Genomic DNA, 22501 nt, shown 5'->3' on the forward strand with positions numbered 1-22501 from the left:
GAGCAGAATGGAGGCGGGGCAGAGCGGGAATGGGTGGGGCCTAAAGCAAGGTGGGGTTGAGCTTCTGGCTCGGGCTGAGAGGAGGTGCACGCAGTGGGCGGGGCGGGCTCCAGCGAGGGGTGTGGCCTGATCAGGGGCGGGGCTTTCAGGGTTTTAAACTTGGCTTTTCCATTTCCCTTTCCTTCCCCCATTCCTCCCTCTCCTGCTCCTGGGCTCCTGCGCAGCTTGTCCTGTTCTGGAGGAGGTGAGGCGCCTGTTGTTCTGGGACCCCCCAGACCTGGCATGGAGAGCCTGGAGGAGTGCGGAGAGGACGCCGCGCTGGAGCCCTGCAGGACCCCCCAGGTAAGCAGCAGCGGCTTCTCCTGATAGGGAGGCTCAGGCCCAGGTGTAGACACTCCCCTCTCCTGATGGGGAGGCTCAGGCCCAGGTGTAGACACTCCTCTCTCCCCTAACATGGAGGCTCAGGCCCAGGTGTAGACACTCCCCTCTCTCCAAGGCTCCAAAGTCACTTTCGTTTCCCTTTTTGAACTCAAACCCTTCCCTGAAGCCCCGTCCTGGGGCTCCTGCTGGGCCTCCTCTTCAGGACAACCTGCAGCTCCTTCCTGGTTGGCTTCTTCTCCCCTGTGGACGGCAGGTTCCGCCTCCCCCCCCCCCTCTCCCGTCCTCCTGGGCCGAGAAGTCGGGTCACTTTTGGGCCCAGCACGTGCCCAGGCCCAGTTGGGAGGCTTCAGGCCAGGCTGGGGAAGCTGGAATGGCGAGGCCCAGAGGAAGGAGGACGTCCAGGAAGCAGGAGCAGCTGGTCTCGAGGCCGGGTTCTGGGTTCTGGACTCCACCGAGGGCCAGGCTAGGACAGCCCACTGTCAGCTGGCATCGAGGCCTTGAAGGCCAGAATCAGGCCCGAGTGCAGGACACAGACAAGAAGGGCTCCTGAGCAGATGCAGAGGACACACTTCCAGGCAGGACGGGATACCCCATGGCTGCTCCAGCCCAGGCTGGCTCCAGCCATTGTCCTAAAATGGCGCCTGACCCTGTGTCCCCCCCAGCCTGGGTTCTGCTCTCTCGACAGCCCAACAGAGACTCCTTTGGACCTTCACAGGCCTCCACAGCCTGGCTGCCTCCCCATGGCCAGGCCTCCATCACCTCCTCCTCCTGTATTCTTCCAGACAGCCTGAGGCCTTGGTGGAGGCCCTCCATCACCCCCATGTCCCGTCTCTTGGTGTCCCCATCCGGTTCCTCAGTGCCTGGCATGTGCTTGGCCCCTCACAAGTGCCTGTTGCTGATTCTGCTGCCTTTGGGAGATGTCCAAAGGGGAAGCTGAGCTGTTGAGTGGGAGGCAGCATGGCCTGCTGGGAAGGGCTGTGGAGGGGCCTGGAGTCAGGGAGGGGACCAGCTCTGACCCTGTCTGACCCTGACCATGAACAATCCCTCCCCCCTTCTGAGCCTCAGTTTGCTCATCTGTAAATAGGGACAAGAGAGGACTTGCCTTCCCGAGGGGGTGGTGAGAGAAGTGTTGGCCAGACCTTGGCTGTCACCAGTCATGTGCATGGCGTCTCCCCATTAGACTGGGGGCTCCTTGAGGCCAGGCTCTGTGTTGGCCCTTCTTTGTATGCCCACGGCTTGACCCAGAGCCTGGCACAGGACAGACTCTCCCTCAGTGCTGGCTGACTGGTCAGTGGCTGTTATGTGTATCCTGACTCAGAATCTAGGCCAGCCTGAGGGTGGGAGCCCAGGCTGGGGTCAGAATCAGCCCTTGTCCTTCCTGCCCACTTCCCTTCCCCTCCCAGGGCCCTCTGGGCTGTGGTCCCGGGCTGAGCCCATTTATATGTTGTTTCAGGCCTCTGTGACGTTCAAGGATGTGGCCGTGGACTTCACCTGGGAGGAGTGGAGGCTCCTGGACCCTCCCCAGAAGGAGCTGTTCTGGGAGGTGATGCTGGAGAACTACAGGAACCTGGTCTGCCTGGGTGAGGAGGGCTCCTCTGGGCCTTGGGATCTGCCCATGGAAGGGGATGTGCTTCCTTCTCTTGGGCCCTGTCCAGGGTGCAGCTGGGATTCTCTGGCCTGTAATGGCCTAAGCACTTCTTATGCTAACCAGGCCAAAAGCCAGGCTGCCCCTGCTGTGAAAGGCTCTTGTTATGTTTGTCTAGCGATGAAGGGCTTTACTGTGTGGTCCCAGCCCAGCTCTGCTCCCTCAGGCCACAGGGGCCTTCTCAAGGCTCAGGGGAAGTACTTGAAGTCAGCCAAGCTCCCAATACCTCAGTATTGAATGGATCAAATGAACCCTTCGTCTTGCAGAACCCCCCTCCATTCCTTGTTCCAGTCCTGTGTCTTCCCAGGAAAACAAACCAGAGCAGCCTTGAGATGTTTTCTCTATGCACCTCCATGGCACCCTGGCTCTTTACTAGCTTGTTCCTAAGGGCATGAGATATCATCCTCCCTCTTCATCTCTTTGCCCTTTCCCGTGACTAGGCCTTGCTGATTCAAACAAGGATGTGAGGATCTCTGAGCTAGAGTCAGAGGAACCACATTGGATTCCAACTGGTGGTGTCCTAAGAAGCGGCTGGCCAGGTGAGTGAGGGAGTGGCTGAGTGCCTGACCCTGGTGAGGACACAACAACCCATGCACAGCTCTGCTGGTCATTCATCTCTCAGCCCAGAGAGAATAGGCTCCTGGGTGATCCCCTCAGTGACCTTCTGGGCCAGGAACTCCTCTCCCTGCCACAGATCCCAAAGAGAATTCCTTCCTGCCCCCTCCACTTTGAATGATTTTGCCTGAAAAGGTATGGATAGAAATGACCAGGTTCTGCTGGTACCTTCATAGTATCAAATAGAAAAAACGCAGAAGTATTAAATAGTCAAAATCAGTCTTTAATCAAAGGGAAAAAGGGGTTAACACTACTGAGTTACTACAACAAAGCTGTTCCCCGAGACTGCACAGAGTCTGGATGCCCTGGTCACTGAACCCTGGGAGTGCCACCAACTCAGGATGGACTCCAAGGAACAAAACAATTTGAGGAACCTATATACCACACTAGATGACTTGGGGGGTTTAGGATTAGAAGGACAGTAGATTGACTTTACAATGCACACAAAAGAGAAAGACTCAGACCAGGGCTGGGCCACCTTGGTAATGGACCTTAGCCTAGGAGGAGAAACCATAGGGACAAAAGAGATACTTAATATTGGATGGGATTAGGTGTTCCCAGCCAAACTACCAGGAAGTCCATTGTCTGGTGAAGTGAGACCCTCCCTCGGGGGAAACCTCTCCTGTGAGAAGGTCAAAACCTGGGGTTTCTACCTTTAAACTAAGTAAACTGGGAATTCTATATTTCCATGTTGACAATAATATGGGAAAGAAATTCCATTATGGGTGGAGCTCTGGGTTGTCTTAATCTTTTCTGGAAAGCAAAATGGAATTCTTCAGTGTCAGAGCTACACATGAATTTTTTTCCTTAGACCCCCTGATCATATTCTCATGACTCCTTCCAGAGGTCTAATTCAGGTAAAGATTTTGCCAGGATTGTGTGTTCTTTTACAGCCCTTCCTAGTTGGCCTTGAGAGTTTTTCCTGACCTGGCCCTTCCTTGGGCTCTTCTTTTTAAATCTTTACCTTGTGTCTTAAATTGTTGCTAAGTATTGCTTCTGAGGCAGTCTTGTGTGTCCATATCTTTGTCTATAATGGATATCAATAGTATATGTATACATAAACATGTACAGACACATATATTACATGTTATGTTGTTCATATATAGTGTAGGGCAGCCAGCAGTCATCCCCACTTGCAATGATTCTGAGGTCCCTGCATCAGTTTTCCCATCTTCAGCTAATTTAATATTATTGACCCATATCAAAGGATAAGCTTGGTGAATGCAAAGAAATTTTAGAAGACATGTAAACTGATTTCCATTTACATGAAAACAACAAGGACAGTGTTTGTAGCAGCCTGATTATTGGGGAAAGTGACGCCTAGACAAAAGCTGATTCATCCAAGGAAAAGCTGTGTTCATATTCTTTCTTTCAGGTTGGGAATCCAGGCCTCAGACCAAAGAGTCAGCTCCCAAGATGAATATTTCTGTGAAAGTCTTATCCCAGGAAAAGTTCTTGGAGGATGATCCAAGGATCTTCAAGATGGAGAAAGCCTGGGAGTATGATGGCAGATTGAAGAAAAAGCAGAGCATGGAGGGGAAACCTTCTAGAGGAATAAAAATAATCCAAGCAGAATCTCCCAATGAGGCTGGAGGCTCTGAATATGGTAAATACAGTCAGACCTCTAGCCCAGAGCCAGGCCTTTTTCCACAACAGGGAGCATCTGTAGTTATGCAGGGCCAGAAAGAAGATAACCAGAGAGGGAGTTCCACCATGTATTTGAACCAAGGACAATGTTATCAAATCCATTCCAGGAAGAAATGTCCTAATAAGGTTAACAAATGTCAGACAGTGCTGGGTCATGATTTGGGCTGCATAAAAAAACGTGGAATTCTTTCTGAAGAGAAAGTTCCTGAAAGGGGGAATTCTTTCCCCGGAAATGATGAATTTGGTCCACACCAGACAACTGATAGGGGGAAAAAGTGTAATGAATTATCTAAAAGGAGGAAGATAGGTCGTACTAAACTTTACTCTCATCGTCAGAATAGAGAGAGACGGTACAAATGCAATGAATGTGGAAAGGCCTTCCAGGAAAAGGGGGATCTTAAAAAACATTACAGAATTCATACTGGAGAGAAACCTTTTAAATGCAGTGAATGTGGTAGGGCTTTCTGCCAAAAGACAGGTCTTATCCAACATTTTAGGATTCATACTGGAGAGAAACCTTTTAAATGCAGTGACTGTGGGAAAGCCTTTTCTAGAAGCACAAGCCTAACTTTACATCAGAGATCTCATACTGGAGAGAAACCATATGAATGCAATGAATGTGGGAAGGCATACCGGTCAAACTCTCACCTTTCAGAACATAGGAGGAAAACTCATAAAGGAACAGGATTTCAAGAATGTAACGTATGTGGGAAAACATTCTCTGGGAAGTATAATCTTACTACTCACAGTAGAATTCATACTGGAGAGAAACCCTATGAATGCAGTGAATGTGGGAAGACCTTCCGCCTGAAGTCAAGTCTTACATGTCACTTCAGAATTCATACTGGAGAGAAACCTTTTAAATGCAGTGACTGTGGGAAAGCCTTTTCTAGAAGCACAAACCTAACTATACATCAGAGATCTCATACTGGAGAGAAACCGTATGCATGCAATGAATGTGGGAAGACATTCCGGTCAAGCTCTAACCTTTCAGAACACCGGAGAACTCATGAAGGAACAGGACTTCATGAATGCAACGTGTGTGGGAAAACATTCTCTCGGAAGTATGACCTTACTAATCACAGTAGAATTCATACTGGAGAGAAACCCTATGAATGCAGTGAATGTGGAAAGGCCTTTCGCCTGAAGGCAGGTCTTACATTTCACTTCAGAAATCATACTGGAGGGAAACCCTATGAATGCAGTGACTGTGGAAAGACCTTCAGACTGAAGTCAAGTCTTACATCTCACTTCACAAATCATACTGGAGAGAAACCTTTTCAATGCAATGACTGTGGGAAGACATTCCGGTCAAGTTCTCACCTTTCAAGACACAGGAGAACTCATGTAGGAACATGACTTCATGAATGCAATATATGTGAGACAGTATTCTCTAGGAAGTATGATCTTAGTAATCACAGTAGAATTCATACTGGAGAGAAACCCTATGAATGCAGAGAATGTGGAAAGGCCTTTTCCAGTAAATCATATCTTACCAATCATAGCAAGATTCATGCTGGAAGGAAACCTTTTCAATGCAATGTTTGTGGGGAAAGTTTTCTCTGGAGAAGCTGACTGACCCTACACCAGACAATTCATACTGGAGAGATGAGAGAGACTAGCTCTACCAAGTAATTGAAGGGACCCCAGGACAGGGTGGGAGAGATGAGAAAATAGGTTTGGGGTTCAGGATGGCCAGAGATAAGCTGGTAGCTAATCAAGGCAAAGTTTATTGATTATGCTTTCCATTATATAGAGAGTCTGAAACAGGCTAAGGTTTTGAGTGAGCTTTTTACATTCTCTGTGGAAGGTAATGATTTACAAGTTTGGTACAAAGGATTTGGTTAACTTCATTGAATGTAGACAGTTTTCTATAGGCTGATAAATCAATGTCAATATGTAACTACCTAACTGAGACTGCCAGAGAATGCTTGCATCAGCAGTTTTTGAAAGAACATGTAGTTACAGCAGGAGGGGTTTGAAGCCTCAGTCTACATGTGTAACTTTAGCTGAGCTATGGCTTCAGTTTTACTGAGGGTCTGCTTGCTCTAGAACTTTGCTCTTATGGTCTCTGGTTTTTTGCCTCCTACATCTCCTCCCTTTTTACCTAAATTAGGCAGGAGGATGAATTGAATAAATGCTTGATTTCATTTTTGCTTTCTGAGGTAGAAGCAGGGTATCGACATTTGGGTCTGAATACCAGGGACCAGGAGTATGTACTGAAAGAATGACAAGGAATAGGGTTTTGGAGGGGGAATGATATCAGTTACAGATGCAATGGATGGGGATCCTTGGAAGAGTTGGACTGGGGTAAAACAAAGGGTGAGGCAGCCACTTATTAACATAAAATTGGGAAAATGTTTAATGGAAAAGTGGCTTAGTTAAGATTCATCAGTCTTGGGGAGAATTGTTTTGACATATGAACTGTTCTTTTGGCTTATCCCCAAGTCATGGGTTCTGTGGCTTGGGTCCTCAGGGTGGTCATTTGTGTTCTTCATACTCCATTGTTCACAAAGGTCCTCTTTCACATATGTCTGTTGCTTCTGGCTTGATGACTTGGTGTGGATCCAGTATTAGGAAAAACCTCAACCCCAATGTTATATAGTTCTATTAAAAACTGATAGTTCTGGGATGGGTGATGTTCCTTTCAAATGCGGTATGGTTGGTGTAGATTTACTATGGTATTCCCTTTTTGTTCTGAACAATTTGCTTAGTCTTTGTTTACTCTAAAAAGAATCATTTTTCTAGCTTTGTTAGTGAATTGGAAGAGAACCAACATCATCCTCATACATAATTTTTTTTCAACACTGTCATAACCCATTTACTTTAAACTTTTAGTTCATAGTACAAGTCATAAAACACATTTTCAGTTTTTGTAGACTCATGCTTGCACATAGTATGTGTTTTGGTAAAACTCAATACATAACAATTTAGTCAAAATCATTTTCTTTTTTAAGTAGTTATACCTATGACATGTTAATTAGAGATTAATCAGAGTCTTGGTGACCTAATGTCATTGTTAAAATAGTTTTTGAGTCTGGTTTGTTTAAAAATTTGGAGATGTTCAGTGCACAATTTGCATTTGGTGTAAAGATACATTCTAGATTTTCCCCATTAAATGTACAATCTTTCTGCTATTTCCATATAGGTGTTGAGTAGTTTACTCAACTGCTAATGTTTATTTAAATTTCTTTTTTACTGATATGTGCCATTTTTAAAATATCTGTTTACTTGTGGCTTTGGTTACAGTATTATTTTTTTATACCAGATCAAAATTTTATGAAGCTGCTAATTAGCACCTTGGGTTTTAATTTTCCATTTGCTGTGAAGACAGTTAATAAGTTTGGGGTGTGGGGGGCAGCTGGGAAGCTCAGTGGATTGAGAGCCAGGCCTAGAGACGGGAGGTCCTGGGTTCAAATCTGGCCTCAGAAACTTCCCAGCTGTGTGACCCTGAACAAGTCACTTGACCCCCATTGCCTAGCCCTTACTACTCTTCTGCCTTGGAACCAATACACAGTATTGATTCCAAGATGTGTGACAAGGAAATCACTTTTAAAAGACTGATATATATTAATTTAAGGTCGCCAAGGAATTCAGCTATGTAATTCCTAAATGAAAACTCAAGTCAGCCGTCAACCTTTTATAGAGTTTAATTACAGACAGGAGGAAGAAAGGAATTAGAGATAGAGAGAGGGAGAGAGAAAGGGGAGAGAAGGGAATAGGGCTTAAATACCCCTTCTGTTTAGGCTGGGCCAAAAGGCCCAAGCCCTTAGATAGCTGGGGCAAAGAAAAGAGATCAGTCCCTATTACTCACGTGACCAAAATGGAGAAACAGTCTCAGAGGCCCACACCTTCAGCTTCCTTCAGAGCAAGCTTCTCAGAGCACCTCTCCAAACACCCAGAGCCAAAACTCTCCAACCACACCCCCGGTCCTCAGACCCCTCTCTCTTTAAGGAAACCATCCAAGTTCCCTCCCCTCAGTTCTCACATCTACCAATCACTGTCCATCATTTTCCCTGTGCCAATGGTGGCTCTAGCTTAACCCAGGACCGCCCAGAGGTCTGGGCTTTGCACATGTCTGTTGGAGGTCATATTCTCAAATAATTAAATTTTTATCTATGCTGCAGCCCTTCCTAAATCCTGTTAGGACCGAGTGGGGGTGGAAATTGTATTTTCCAAGACCTGATTCTGTCATTCCAAGTATCTATTGTATCAATTCTAAAATCAATCATGACTCAAAGAAATTCCTGTTCTGTGCTTAAGCATAGGTCAAAGCCCTTTCCATTGTTCAGCAAAAGGTTTCTGTCCTAAAGTAATCTTAAGAAGGGAGGAGAAGGAACCTCCCATGCCAATGGGGTTCACATTCCAATAGACTATCAGTAAGAAATTTTCCAAGTATGAAATTTCCCAATGGTGAAATTTCCAACATTTATAAGTCTAAGAAATTTTGAGGTTTACAATCCCCCCTGATGATCATTGGGAGACGAGTCTCCCCATTGATCATTTAACATAATCATTTTGTAGTTCTAAATTCACTTCTAACTAAAGACATACACAATATTCAATTTTCTAAGAGAAATTAGAATAGTGAGAGAGGAAATAGAAAAGAAAAGCAAAACCAATGTTTGCTAGGCGCATTGACAGAAAGCCAAATTAGGGGCAGTCCCTTTTGGCATAAATGTGTACAGTTACAATAAATGTTCAATCAAAAGTTCAGCCCAATCAATCACATCCAAAGTTCATTCTTGATCTTCTTGATGAAGTGTAGGTTTTCGGCATCTTTCTGCAACAGTTCATTCTCTGGATATAAAAGTTTCAAGCTTCTTTCTTGAAGATCTTTTCTCAAACAGAATCAAAATCTTTGAATTTTTTTATAAAAGTAAAATCTTAAACAAAATTCTTGGATTTTTATAAAAATACAATCTCAAACAAAAAAAATTCAAAAATTCTTAGATTTTAAATTAAAATACAATCCCCCCTGAAGTAAGTATTTAAAAAAAAAAAATATATATATATATATATATATATCAAGTTTAGCTCAGAATGTAATGTGCATTTATGGGGGTGTATATGTCAATTATCAAAAGAATAGAAAAATAATAAAAAACATAAAGAAAAATTCAAAATGGGCCTTGTATAGGTCCAGTTTAAAGTAATTTCTATCCCACAAGTATGTAGGACAGAATGCAGTAATATTTCACTTAGCCATTTGTAGCCAAGACTACAGGAAGTTGCCATAATATAAGAAGAAAAGAATTAGAATTCTATTTTGATGGGGAAATGTCATTCCCTTGTCTGATTTTTTTTCCTCAGGGATATAGGGAGCCAGCATGATAGTGAAGCTTTGTACTTGTTTGAGTGCTTTGAAAAGAGTGTAGATACAAGGAAGTCCTACGACTTAAACATAAGTTAAGCGTCGCAACCTCGAGTCTCACTTTAATATTTCTTGTGTGCTCTATTGGCACTATTCAGATTTTAGTCTGTGCTCCTTGTTTTTATCCCTTTTCCTGGAATCAGACACAAACATTAATCACAGTCCTATAATATTTTATCAATAAATGGCAGGTTCCCATAGTTTAAAGCTTTTAGGCATATATTGATATTATAGCAAGAGTATATATATTAACTTGTATTACTGCAGGGAAAAATAATATTAATATTAATTATGTGTACCTTCAGTACAAAAAATGAGAAAAAAATCAAATATTCTGATAAAAAAAATAAAAGAAATAAGAAAAATAAGAAAAAAAATCAGTAATTCAATATATTCTTGAAAAACAGCATCCATTTGTCTATGGATTATTATCTCCAATTCATATGATAAAATAGAGTCACAATTCATATGATAGGATAGAGTCAATCAGGCTCAGCAGAAGATGCTTTCTTCACATGTGAGCAGTGAATCCAAGAGTCTCTTTCTCCAATCTTTATAGATGTTGGAGTAGTTAATAATATTTGGAATGGTCCTTCCCATGAAGGTTGAGTTGCTCCAGTTCGCTTGAAATTCTTGATATAAACTTTATCTCCTGGGTTCAGGTCATGAAGTGAAAAGTCTAATGGTCCGGCTTGTACTGCAGCTCTGGATTCATGAAGTTCACGTAGTTTGTGCTGTAACTCCTGTATATAGGAAGCAATAGTAATATCTCCCCCTAATAGCGATGTATAAGCCAGGGAGAAAGGCTTAGCCTGTATAGGCGGATGTCCAAAAAGCATCTCAAATGGTGAAATATGTAAGTCTCCTCTAGGCCTGCTTCTAAGATAAAATAGGGGCAGAGGGAGAATTTCAGGCCATTTTAAATGGGTCTCAGTGCATAATTTGCCAATCATAGTCTTAAGTTCTTTATTCATCCTCTCCACTTGGCCTGAGCTCTGGGGGTGATATGGAACATGGAATTTTGGAGTTATCCCCAAGCAAGAATATATTTGATTTAAGACAGAATCAGTAAAATGACTCCCTCTATCAGAGTCAATACGTGCCAAAATGAGGAATAATTTCCTTTAAAAGTATCTTTGCAACAAAATCTGCTGTGGCTCAGGTCGTAGGAAATGCTTCTGGCCATCTGGTTAGTTGATCTACAATTACTGGACAAAATTTATAACGTCCAGCCTTTGGCATCGTTATGAAATCTATCTGTAGATGTTCAAAAGGTGTGTAAGCCAGAGGACGTCCCCCAAAGGCTTTTCCACGATATGCATGTTGGTTATATGCCTGGCAGGTAGGGCAGGATGAACACACTTTAGAGGCTATGGTAGTTATACCAGGGGCTATCCATACTCTCTTAACAGAGTCCATGATGCCCTGGGTACCAAAGTGGCCATTATTATGAACAGATTGGCAAATTTGATTATAGAAACTTCTAGGGAGCAGGGGTTTTCCTTCAGATGACACCCATACTCCATTAATTTGTTTTGCTTTAAATTTTTGTTTCCATTTTTCCACTTCCTTTTCATTATAGGAAAGTGATAAATTTAAATTATCAGTGGTTGTTAATGTTAAAATTAATCCAGGTCCTTCTATGGCTGCTAGTTTTGCAGCTGCATCTGCTCGGTCATTTCCTCTAGAGACAGGGTCAGAGCCACCTGTATGGGCAGAGCAGTGAACTACACCTAGGGCTTTAGGCAGTTTGAGAGCAGAAAGAACTTCATTAATAATTTCTGCATTAGCTATGGATTTTCCAGCTGAGGTTAAAAATCCTCTTTGGAGCCATAGCATCCCGACTGAGTGACAAATGCCAAAAGCATATCTAGAATCCGTATAAATTGTTGCCTTTTTATCCTTGGCAATTATACAAGCTTGTTTTAGAGCTATGAGTTCTGCTCCTTGAGCGCTAATGTTAGAAGGTTGTGAAGCTGACCATTCAGTGGCAAATTCTGAGACTACGGCAGCTCCAGTGTAACGTATGCCATCCCTCATAAAAGAGGAACCATCGGTAAATAAAATCAGATCTGCATTGTCTAAGGGAGTGTCCAAGAGATTATCGCGAGGCTTTTCTGCCATGGACACTAATGTTTCACAGTTATGTAATGGTTCTCCTGAAGTAGGTAAATCTGGAAGCAAGGTGGCAGGGTTAAGAGTTGAACAGCGTTTCAAGGTAATATTTTCACTATTTAATAAGGTTATTTCATACCTTGTAATTCTCTGATCCGAGAATGCCTGTGTTCTATGTTTTATCAATAATGCTTCAATCTCATGTGGGCACATTATTGTTAATGGACATCCCAATACTAAATCAATGGTTTTTGTTACTAGTAAGGCTGTAGCAGCTACTCCTCTAAGGCATGGTGGTGCTCCTGGTGCTACTGGGTCTAGTTGGGCAGAATAATAAGCAATTGGGCGCTGAGAAGGTCCCAAAGTCTGAGTTAACACACCAGAGGCTACTCCTCTTCGCTCATGCACATATAAAGTAAAGGGCTTGTTGTAATCTGGGATGCCTAGAGCAGGGGCAGACATGATAGCCTTTTTTAGATCTGATAGAGCTGACAAGTGTTCAGGCTCTAATTTGAGGGGTTCAGGAACCGAATCCTTTGTTAATGCTATAAGGGGTTTAGTGATTTCCCCATAGCAAGGAATCCATTGTCTACAAAACCCTGTTGCTCCTAAAATTGCTCTCAGCTGTTTCTTAGTGGTAGGAGCACTCAATTTTTGAATGTTCTCAATTCGTTTTGGAGAAATATAACGAGCACCCGCAGTCAAGATGAATCCCAAATATTCTACTTTTTGGAGACACCATTGAACTTTATCCTTAGAGATTTTATGTCCTCTTTTGTGCAATTCCAAAAGAAGGTGTTTGCTATCTTCTTGACATGTTTTTGCATCTGTTGAAGCCAAGAGTAGATCATCTACATATTTGATTAATTTGCTATTTTTAAATGTTATATTGTCTGTGTCTTGGCTCAAAATTTGCTCAAATAAGCTCGGACTTTCGACATAACCCTGTGGCAGCCGACACCAGGTATATTGTGATCCCTTCCAGGTGAAAGCAAAAATATGCCTGGAGTTCTCATGTATCGGTATGGAAAAGAAAGCTGAACACAAGTCTACTACTGTAAAGTATGTAGCTGTGCTAGGAATAGATGAAATAATAGTATGTATGTTAGAAACTAAGGAGTGTCTCTTTATAACGTGATTATTCACTGCCCTTAGATCCTGTACGAATCTATAGATGTGCTTGCCATCGGGCCCTTTTTTTGGTTTTTTAATTGGCAGGATGGGCGTGTTGTATTCAGATTTGCAAGGGATTATTATTCCCTGTTCTATTAATGAGTTAATAACTGGTGTAATACCCTCAATTGCCTCCTTTGAGAGGGGATACTGAGGGATAGAAGGAGGTGGGCTAGATTTAGTTTTTACCTGCACAGGAACAGCAGATTTAAGTAAGCCTACATCAGAAGAAGATGTGGCCCAAAGAGACTCTGGTATCTCTTTAGGTATTTCAAAAATGGAAGGCTCTTTTGCCTCCTGGTTTTCCGAGAGAAGTACAGGGAGTAAATTTAAAGATTCCTCTGGTACTTCTAATGATAATGAGCCATCTGGGGAGCAGGTTATTGTGGCTCTGAGTTTGCATAGAAGGTCCCTCCCCAGTAAATTTAAAGGGGAGTCAGGCATCAAAAGGAAGGAGTGTTGTACCTCTAGGGGTCCTATAGACACCATTCTAGGAGGAAGTCTTTTAACTCTTTGGGTTATTCCTGATACTCCCATTACATTCTCTGAGCCAATAGAATAACATTGTAAATCAGGTGTTCTCTTTAATACAGACCAGGAAGCTCCGGTGTCTAATAGACAATCATAATAGGTGTTACCCACCTTTAAGGTAACATGGGGTTCATTAGTATGGGGAGGGCAGTGGATAGGGACAACGGGTAGTAGGACATCAGGGTCCGGGAAATCAAAGGTTGTATCCTCTGATTCCTGTGCCCCAGCCCCCCCCCGGACACCATCATTGTGTTTGGGATATTCCTTGGGCACCCCCCTGAAGGGCACCTCTCTGAGGGTCATTAGTACCTCGAGTATTTTTTGGACGAGCGCCATTTCTCATATATTGTTGTTGTTCATTATCATTATAATTTTCTTCAATTTGAGCATTGTCATTAATTTCCCAATTCCTATTTCTATAATTCTGGTTTCTAAAGTTCTTATTTCTATATTCATTATAGTTATTTCCATAGTCATTATCATAATTTCTAAAGTTATTATTTCTAAAACTATTATTAAACTGTGTATTCCTTCCAAACATCTTAAGAAAGGTTCTACATTCCATCATTTTGTGGCCCTTCTTCTCACAGAAGTGGCAAGTAATGGATTGATAATTGGATTTCTGGAGAGGGGCAATTGTCGTTGGTTCATTATCATGCCCACTTTCTAATTTAGTCATCCTATCTATTAAATATCTCATTTTTTTCTTCATTTCCTCCATGTCATCATTATTTTCTTCCTCCTTTTCCTTGTTTCCCTTTAAAACATATATAGCTGTTTTTTGCAATTCTTCAAGGTCGATATCTGACCATCTTGGGCATTGTGTTCTAAAATAATTCTTAATTGCTTTGCAAGAGCTATTTACAAAGATTCTTTTAACTTGTCTTAAACTACTCTCTTTAGTTAAGTCCCAATCTAAGTATCTGTCCCCAAACTCGATAATTCTATCCATAAATCTGGAGGGTGTTTCTTCTTCCTTTTGCTTAATTTTTTCCAGTTCTATCCACTTATCTGTACTGTCTGCACATTCCTTCATTGCCGTGAGGATGGCCTCTCTACAACGGTATAGTTGTAGATAATCCTCAGGATTGTTATAGTCCCATTCGGGATCCTGAGATGGCCAATGTGCTGCATTACACCCCCAGGTTTTGTTGACATGAGCAATTATTTTATTTTTTTCACGTTCACTTAAAAAAGCCTGTAGTAAGTTCTCGACGTCCTTGTAAGACGGATTATACTGAAAAAATATGTCTCCCATCTTTTTTGTTACTAGAAAAGGATCTTGTTCATATGTGGGGATATTTCGTGTAAATTCATTGATTTCTTGGGGAGTAAACGGTATCCTATGTCTTAAAGTCACCACATCCCCATTCCGTCCTATTTTAGGTACTTCTCTTAGAGGAAATAGGCCTCTAGTTGAATTTTGTACTGTGGGTCAGTTTGACAAGGACAGGTTTCTCTAGGAGGACAAGATCTCCTTTGCATTGGAATTTGGTTTTCTGTAGGAGAGGGAACATGAGAAACTGGGATTGCAGGGGAAGGGTTTTGGGGATTAAATTCAGACAAGATTTGCACTACACGAGAGAAGCAGTCTGTTAACTGGGCTATAGGGAAGGTGTTTTCCGTCTCTATTTCAGGGAAGGAAATTTCCTCATTCAAAGGTTCAGAAACAGGTCTGTTTCTGGTAGAGTGGTTGTTTGCCAATTGATCCTGTAAGAAACTTTTTAGATCTTCTAATTGGGCTTGCATTTTATCCTCAATTTTTCCTATTTTATCCTCCATATTTCCCATTTTATCCTCAATATTTCCTATTTTATCCTCAATATTTCCTATTTTATCCTCAATTTTTTCTATTTTATCCTCAATTTTTTTATTTTAGCATCTCTAAATATAGTATTGAGGAGTACAAAAATGACAGTACCTATTAATATAAAAATTTGGAGGTATCCTGCATTCCTCAATGCCCCTAATTCTTCAGCTGCTATATAATTGTCAAAGAATGTAGTACTCATTTTTTTTATATATATTTTGTAATTTCACAAAACACGTGGGGAGCAAGGCAAAGCCACAAACTTTCCACAAGGTTTTTTTTTTTCTAATCCAGGAAGTTGTTCCTTAAGGGAAAGGATATTTAGAAACAGCTCTTCCAGCCAGGACTTTAGAGTCCTGTTGCTGAGATTTAAAACAGCTGTTTTCTGTCTATCAAAGTCACACAGCTGGGAAGTATCCGAGGTCCGATTTGAACCCAGGACCTTCTGTCTCTAGGCCTGGCTCTCAATCCGCTGAGCTACCCAGCTGTCCCTTAAGATTAAAGGGAAGAAAAAGGAAAAAAAACTGCTGATTCCAATTTAACTTAAGGAGAAAAGAGAAGAGAGAAAAAGTTTTTTATACTCACGTGTTCTAGCAGCTGTGTCTTTAAGCCAAGTTTTTTGTTTAAAAAAAAAAAAGGGACTAAGTGGTGAGACGGTATAGTAAAAAGGCAAGGAATTTCAGAAGTTTATTGAGAGGATTCTTTAGACTCCCGTGTGGTCAGCCACAATGTGACAAGGAAATCACTTTTAAAAGACTGATATATATTAATTTAAGGTCGCCAAGGAATTCAGCTATGTAATTCCTAAATGAAAACTCAAGTCAGCCGTCAACCTTTTATAGAGTTTAATTACAGACAGGAGGAAGAAAGGAATTAGAGATAGAGAGAGAGAGGGAGAGAGAAAGGGGAGAGAAGGGAATAGGGCTTAAATACCCCCTCTGTTTAGGCTGGGCCAAAAGGCCCAAGCCCTTAGATAGCTGGGGCAAAGAAAAGAGATCAGTCCCTATTACTCACGTGACCAAAATGGAGAAACAGTCTCAGAGGCCCACACCTTCAGCTTCCTTCAGAGCAAGCTTCTCAGAGCACCTCTCCAAACACCCAGAGCCAAAACTCTCCAACCACACCCCCGGTCCTCAGACCCCTCTCTCTTTAAGGAAACCATCCAAGTTCCCTCCCCTCAGTTCTCACATCTACCAATCACTGTCCATCATTTTCCCTGTGCCAATGGTGGCTCTAGCTTAACCCAGGACCGCCCAGAGGTCTGGGCTTTGCACATGTCTGTTGGAGGTCATATTCTCAAATAATTAAATTTTTATCTATGCTGCAGCCCTTCCTAAATCCTGTTAGGACCGAGTGGGGGTGGAAATTGTATTTTCCAAGAACTGGTTCTGTCATTCCAAGTATCTCTATTGTATCAATTCTAAAATCAATCATGACTCAAAGAAATTCCGGTTCTATGCTTAAACATAGGTCAAAGTCCTTTCCATTGTTCAGCAAAAGGTTTCTGTCCTAAAGTAATCTTAAGAAGGGAGGAGAAGGAACCTCCCATGCCAATGGGGTTCACATTCCAATAGACTATCAGTAAGAAATTTTCCAAGTATGAAATTTCCCAATGGTGAAATTTCCAACATTTATAAGTCTAAGAAATTTTGAGGTTTACAGATGGAAGGTAAGGGTTTTTTAAAAAATAATTTGTAGGAAATTCTGAGCCTTTAGCCATATTATCTAAAAGTTGTCCTGCTGGTGGAGGAATGGGGGAGGCAAAGAGGGAGGAAGGGAATATTGACAGCCTGATCTGTAGTTATCAATCACTATTCAAATAGGCCCTTATTACAGTTAAATTTTGCTGAACTTCGAAATCAAGCCTTTACTGTGATCTCCAGTCTGGAAGGCTGGCATGCAATTTCAATAGCTTCTTTGTAATGTCAAAGACTACACTCAGCATCAGAGTGAGAGGTTGCCAGTGTTCTGAAGGAAGAAGGACTTTCAGAGGAGCTTCTGGTCTGGGCACTGGCTTTGCCACTGTGTTGGTATCCGTTCCTTTATCTTGTTGTTGATGGCCAATATGATGCTAATATTTCTGTCATGACACCTGTTAGATTGACACGCCGCAACCCCCATTCCTACTTTCCTGAATAAAGGCAGTTCAGCTGAGTCACTCTGGAACCTCTGACAGGCTGACGAGATGATGCCATGCTTATGTCTAGTCTTTGTGATTCTTGTTTCTCTGACTCTTCCATGTCTCATTCTCTCTAACCTATAAGCTTACCCTGTTATTTTCCAGCTGCCAGACTTCTTCCATCCACACAAGAATTTGATGTCTGAGCTGAACTCTACAAAAATCAAAATGAGTATGTGATTTAAATATAAAGTGATATAAGTAAATTAGGGGACCACAAAATGCTTACCAGTTATATCTGTGGAGAAGAGGAGAATGAAGATCATTGCAATATCTAAAATGGATAATTTTGGTTATTGTTATTTTGATAAGTTTTTGTACAAACAGATCCAATGCAACCAAGATTAGAAGGGAAATATCAAACTGGGAGGAAAATTATAATTTCTTGATGAATGCCTCAATTCTCAAATATATGAAGAACTAAGTAAAATTTATAAGAATCCAAGTCATTCCCCAGTTGATAAATGGTCAAAGGTTATGAATAGGCAGTTTTCAGATTAAAAAATGAAAGCTATCAATAATAATTGGAAAAAATGTTTTAAATTCTGCTTGATTTGAGAAAAGCAAATTAAAACAACTCTGAAGTACCACCTCGCACCTATCAGATTGACCAATATCACAGTAAAGAGCAATGATAAATGTTGGAGGGGATGTGTGCAAAATTGTGACACTAATACATTGCTGTTGTAGTTGTGAGCTGATCCACCATTCTCTAGGACAAATTTGAATTATGCCCCCTGAAAAATGGAAACTTTTTGATCCAGTCATACCACTAATAGGTTCATATGCCAAAAAGATAACATGGGTTTGTACCAAGTACTTATAGCTGCTCCTTCTGTGGTGGCAAAGAATTGGAAACTAAAGAGATGTCCCTCAAATGTGAAATGATTGAACAAAGTGGTATGGGATGGTGATGGAATACTATTGAGGTATAAGGAATGATGAACAGGATGGCTTTAGAAAGAGCTAAGTGAAATGATGCAGAGTGAAATCAGCAGAACCAGGAAAACATATCCAGTAATTCCAATATTATGGAACAATCAAATGTGATAGACCTTGGTACTAACCACAAAACAATGATCCAGGACAATTCTGAGGGACTTCTGAAAAAGAATGTTCTCCATCTCCAAAGAAAGAACTATTGGAGCACAAATGAAGATGAAAATATGGCTTATCACTTGTTTATTTGGGTATATGATTTGGGGAGTTTGGTTTTATAGAACTGTTCACTTATAAGAATAATATGGAGATGTTCAACTTCAGTACCCCACAACACTGACAGAAAAGGAAACTGAGGCAGAGTACAGCAGCTGACAAACCAGGCCCCCTTCCCACAGGTTCCCCTCTTTCAGGAATCCCTCAGAGATAGTGTAGTCCAGAATGGGAACACAGCTCCATTTACTATAGCACCAATTAAGAATCTCAGTCAGCAATTTCTCACACCTGATGATTGAAAAGTAATAGCTGAATCTTCACTCAGTGGTGGGGATTATTTAACTTGGAAATTAAAATTTCAGGATTTTTGTCAGGAACAGGCTTTTGCGAACAGATGAGCTGGATTAGATATTCCATATGAGCAGCTAGTGGGGTAAGGAGAGTTTGAACTTCTTGAGAGGCAAATCGCATGCACTGAGCAGATCTATGACCAGATCGCCCTTAGGGCGAAAAGAGGGCGGCAAACTGCCAAAGAAGGACAAGGTAGCAAGTTCTCATAGGGACATTATGCATTAACAAAATGAGAGTTTTGCAGATTTTGTGGATAGATTGTCGCTCGTGATAAAAAGGCAGATTCCTCATGAGGGAGCGGCAGAGGTTCTATTAAAGGACCTGGTCTATAGAAATTCAAATGCAGATTCAAGAAAGGGATTAGCTCCCATTAAAGCTACTGGTACTTTAACAGATTTTTTAAGAGCTTGTCAGGACATAGGCAGCTTTGAACATCAATCTGTTTTAGCGGCACAGATCAGAGGGCTTAAGGGTCAGTGTTTCTCATGTGTCCAGGCAGATCATTTTCTAAATGCTTGTCCGAATTCAAGGGCTAAGAAATCCCAGAAATATGCCCTAGATGCAAAAGAGGCAGACACTGGGCTTCTAAATGCAGATACAATTCCCCGCAGAATCATACCTATAAACAGCCTACACACATGGCAGAAAACTAGATCACGGGCTCCCCTCAAGCCCAGGAAAAAATCGAGGCATTAAGCAGACAAACGCTGCCTCTTAGAGTCGGCTGTGAATCCTTATCCAAAATTACTACACTGGAGTATCCCCATCGAAGCAGATTCAGATTTAGTAGGTAACATGCAAAGGGGAGTCTTTCTGATTCCTACAGACTGCTTCTTCTGTGTCTCGAGGATATATGTTAGGTAAACCTGATTTCTTTGATAAAGGGCTAGATATCCTGCCCCAAGTCATTGAAAACCAGGATACAGACAAATTGCATCTCTTAGCTAGAGCCAGCTCAACATTTGACATCACAAAGGGAATGGAAATTGCCTCCTTGCTTTTATTAGCCAAGGCGCCTTGCCTTGAAAAAAGCATCGAGGAAAAACACCAGTTTGAATCGCAGACCCAGAGTTTGTATTGGACTCAAAAAATCACTAAGGATTGGCTAATCATGTCTCTTTATGTAGAAGACAGGAGTATAACAGGCATTTTAGATTCTGGAGCAGATGTGTCAGTAATTGCTACTAATGATTGGCCAGGATCTTGGGCAGTGCTTACACCGCACCAAAAGTTCATTGGCATTGGGACACCGGAAAATGTGCTATAGTCTGCTAGAGACTTATCATGGTCTGATGATGAAGGCACAAGGGAGTATTTAGACCTTGCCAATCTCTTGGGGGCAGAGAAGTCATGGCTGATATGAACATAACACTAACTACATCCAGTCAGACACAGTCGGCATTTGTGGGTTCTCTAAGTGACTCCACAGCCAAATGTGCCGATCCAATGGCATGGATTGACTCGAAGTTGATACGAAAAGCTAGTACATTTAGATGAAATAATACAAGAGCAATTACGCTTCGGTCATGTTCGCGAATCAATACCAATCTTCCTGGTACCCAAAAAGTCAGGGAAATGGAGGTTAGTTCATGATTTAAGGAAGGTAAAGGAGCAAATGATTGACATGGGCACCCGCCAACCAGGCCTCCCTTCCCCTAGCCCCATTCCCATGCATTGGAACTTAATAGTAATAGATTTGAAGGATTGTTTTTTCAATATTCAGCTCTCCCCACAGGACTGCCATAGATTTGCTTTCTCAGTCCCATCTATAAATTTTAATAGTCCATTCAAAAGATTCGAATGGTTCATACTCCCAATGGGAATGAAAGTAAGTTCGTGTTTGTGTCAAACATTTGTGACACAAGCACTTGAAAAGTCAGAAAAAAATATGAAAATCTATATAGTTGTCAGTACTTAGACGATATTGATACAAGTTGATATAGCGGGTCCTAGACTTGCTATTGAGGCAGGTCCCATTCAAAATACACAATGGAAGATAGTGGCTGCCACCCAGTCAATACATAAACTTAAGGTCAATATAATGAACTCAGGTATTGATTTTGAAGATGCCACTCGCATCAAGGTCACTGCGTGTGTATTTGCTCCTTATGTAATGTTAGTGGGCAATAGTCTTAACATCTCCATAAATCAGGAAGGGCTATATGAGATTCGATGCATGAATGGTCACCTACATCAATGTATAGATTCTACACATGATGATACATATATAGCTGTTATGTACCAACCACCATTGGTGTGGTTACAAGTGAATCTTAGAGACATGGGCATCGACTCCTACTGTACATATTGTGCAGAAAGCATTTACTATCATTATGCATCGCTCCAATCAGATGGTATTAGCACTCATAGGTGCAGTAGTGTCCATCATTGCTATGATAATGGCACTGACCACAGCAACTGTTGCATTAACTACCTCTATTCAGAACCAAGAGTTTATACAGGAAATTGTATCTAATTCATCTGAATTATGGCATTGACTTAGCTTTTAAAGATGAACTGGAAACTTTGAAAGATGCTGTATTTTGTTTCGGGAAAGAGGTTGAAGCTTTACACACTAGAATTACTTATCCATGTCATTTTAATCAAACTGGCTATTGAATTACACCCTTACCATATGATAATGTTTCATATGGATGGCAAACTGTAGTAGAGCACATTAAAGGTGTTTTAGTTAGTAGTAGTCTCTCAGTGACCGAGAATGACAATTGTCTTTAAAGGTGTTTAGGGACCTCATAACAGCACATTGGATATTATACGGCTACAACAAGAAATTAATAAATTAGACCAAATTGTATACAAACAGGAAGCTGTAAAAATTGCATCCAAATGGGAAGCAACTTTAGCTTCCATAGATCCTAGAAATTAGTTTGGCAGAATTAACTTAACTAGCATTGGCTCTATCATAATCTTCATAATTTTGATTCTTGGTTTAATAATACTTTGCAGAAAAGGTTATATAAATAGGGCTTATATCAGAAATATGCAGCCAGAAGTGGCCCTATCTTGTCATTCTCACACTTTATTACATGACAATGTTGAACTACAATCAATCAGAATGTAATGTACAAGAAAGTGATAAATAATGCTTTTTAAGACTTGAATTGATGATTGCGCGCTAATATATTTGGTATGCTATATAAAAAAAGAGAGAGAGAAAGGATGTTTAAGGATATCATTATGCTATTCTTATTTTAATCGAGCAATTTTGATTTGATGCTCTTTTACTTTATTTTCACTGAATATTTTTGATTATTCAATGTTGTTTTCCCTTTCATACATTTCGGTGATATTTGAAGTACATTGCAAGTATTATTAATGCTCTGATCCTGAGCAATGTAGGTGCACTTTTTGTCTTTGTATGTACCCGACAGTATGGGACTATAAGAACATGAGAGCATTTGTTAAATTGCAGGTGACTATCCTGGTAGATTATGTCTGATTGCATGAAAAGGGAATGCAATGGATACCTCACACTTGGCCAGACAGCCGAAGCCACACACAGAC

General features: G+C 41.4%; 1 protein-coding gene across 1 annotated transcript; it reads left to right on the top strand.

Annotated features, from left to right (window-relative positions):
• Positions 1 to 167: 167 nt before the first annotated feature.
• Positions 168 to 22436, top strand: LOC100618945 (zinc finger protein 90 homolog). Its single transcript, XM_056820864.1, has 4 exons — positions 168 to 342; positions 1835 to 1961; positions 2467 to 2565; positions 22369 to 22436. The coding sequence occupies exons 1-4, from the start codon at positions 283 to 285 to the stop codon at positions 22434 to 22436; spliced, it is 354 nt and encodes a 117-aa protein (XP_056676842.1). The 5' UTR covers positions 168 to 282.
• The last annotated feature ends 65 nt before the right edge of the window (positions 22437 to 22501 follow it).

Source organism: Monodelphis domestica, chromosome 3 (assembly GCF_027887165.1).
Source record: "Monodelphis domestica isolate mMonDom1 chromosome 3, mMonDom1.pri, whole genome shotgun sequence".
Lineage (NCBI taxonomy): Eukaryota > Metazoa > Chordata > Mammalia > Didelphimorphia > Didelphidae > Monodelphis > Monodelphis domestica.

Bases quoted from the DNA above. Each gene is read 5' to 3' on its own strand.
- LOC100618945 (XM_056820864.1), top strand. From the start codon at position 283: ATGGAGAGCCTGGAGGAGTGCGGAGAGGACGCCGCGCTGGAGCCCTGC. The intron at 343-1,834 runs GTAAGCAGCAGC...ATGTTGTTTCAG, and splicing joins AGCCCTGCAGGACCCCCCAG to GCCTCTGTGACGTTCAAGGA. The intron at 2,566-22,368 runs GTGAGTGAGGGA...TGTACCCGACAG, and splicing joins CCTAAGAAGCGGCTGGCCAG to TATGGGACTATAAGAACATG.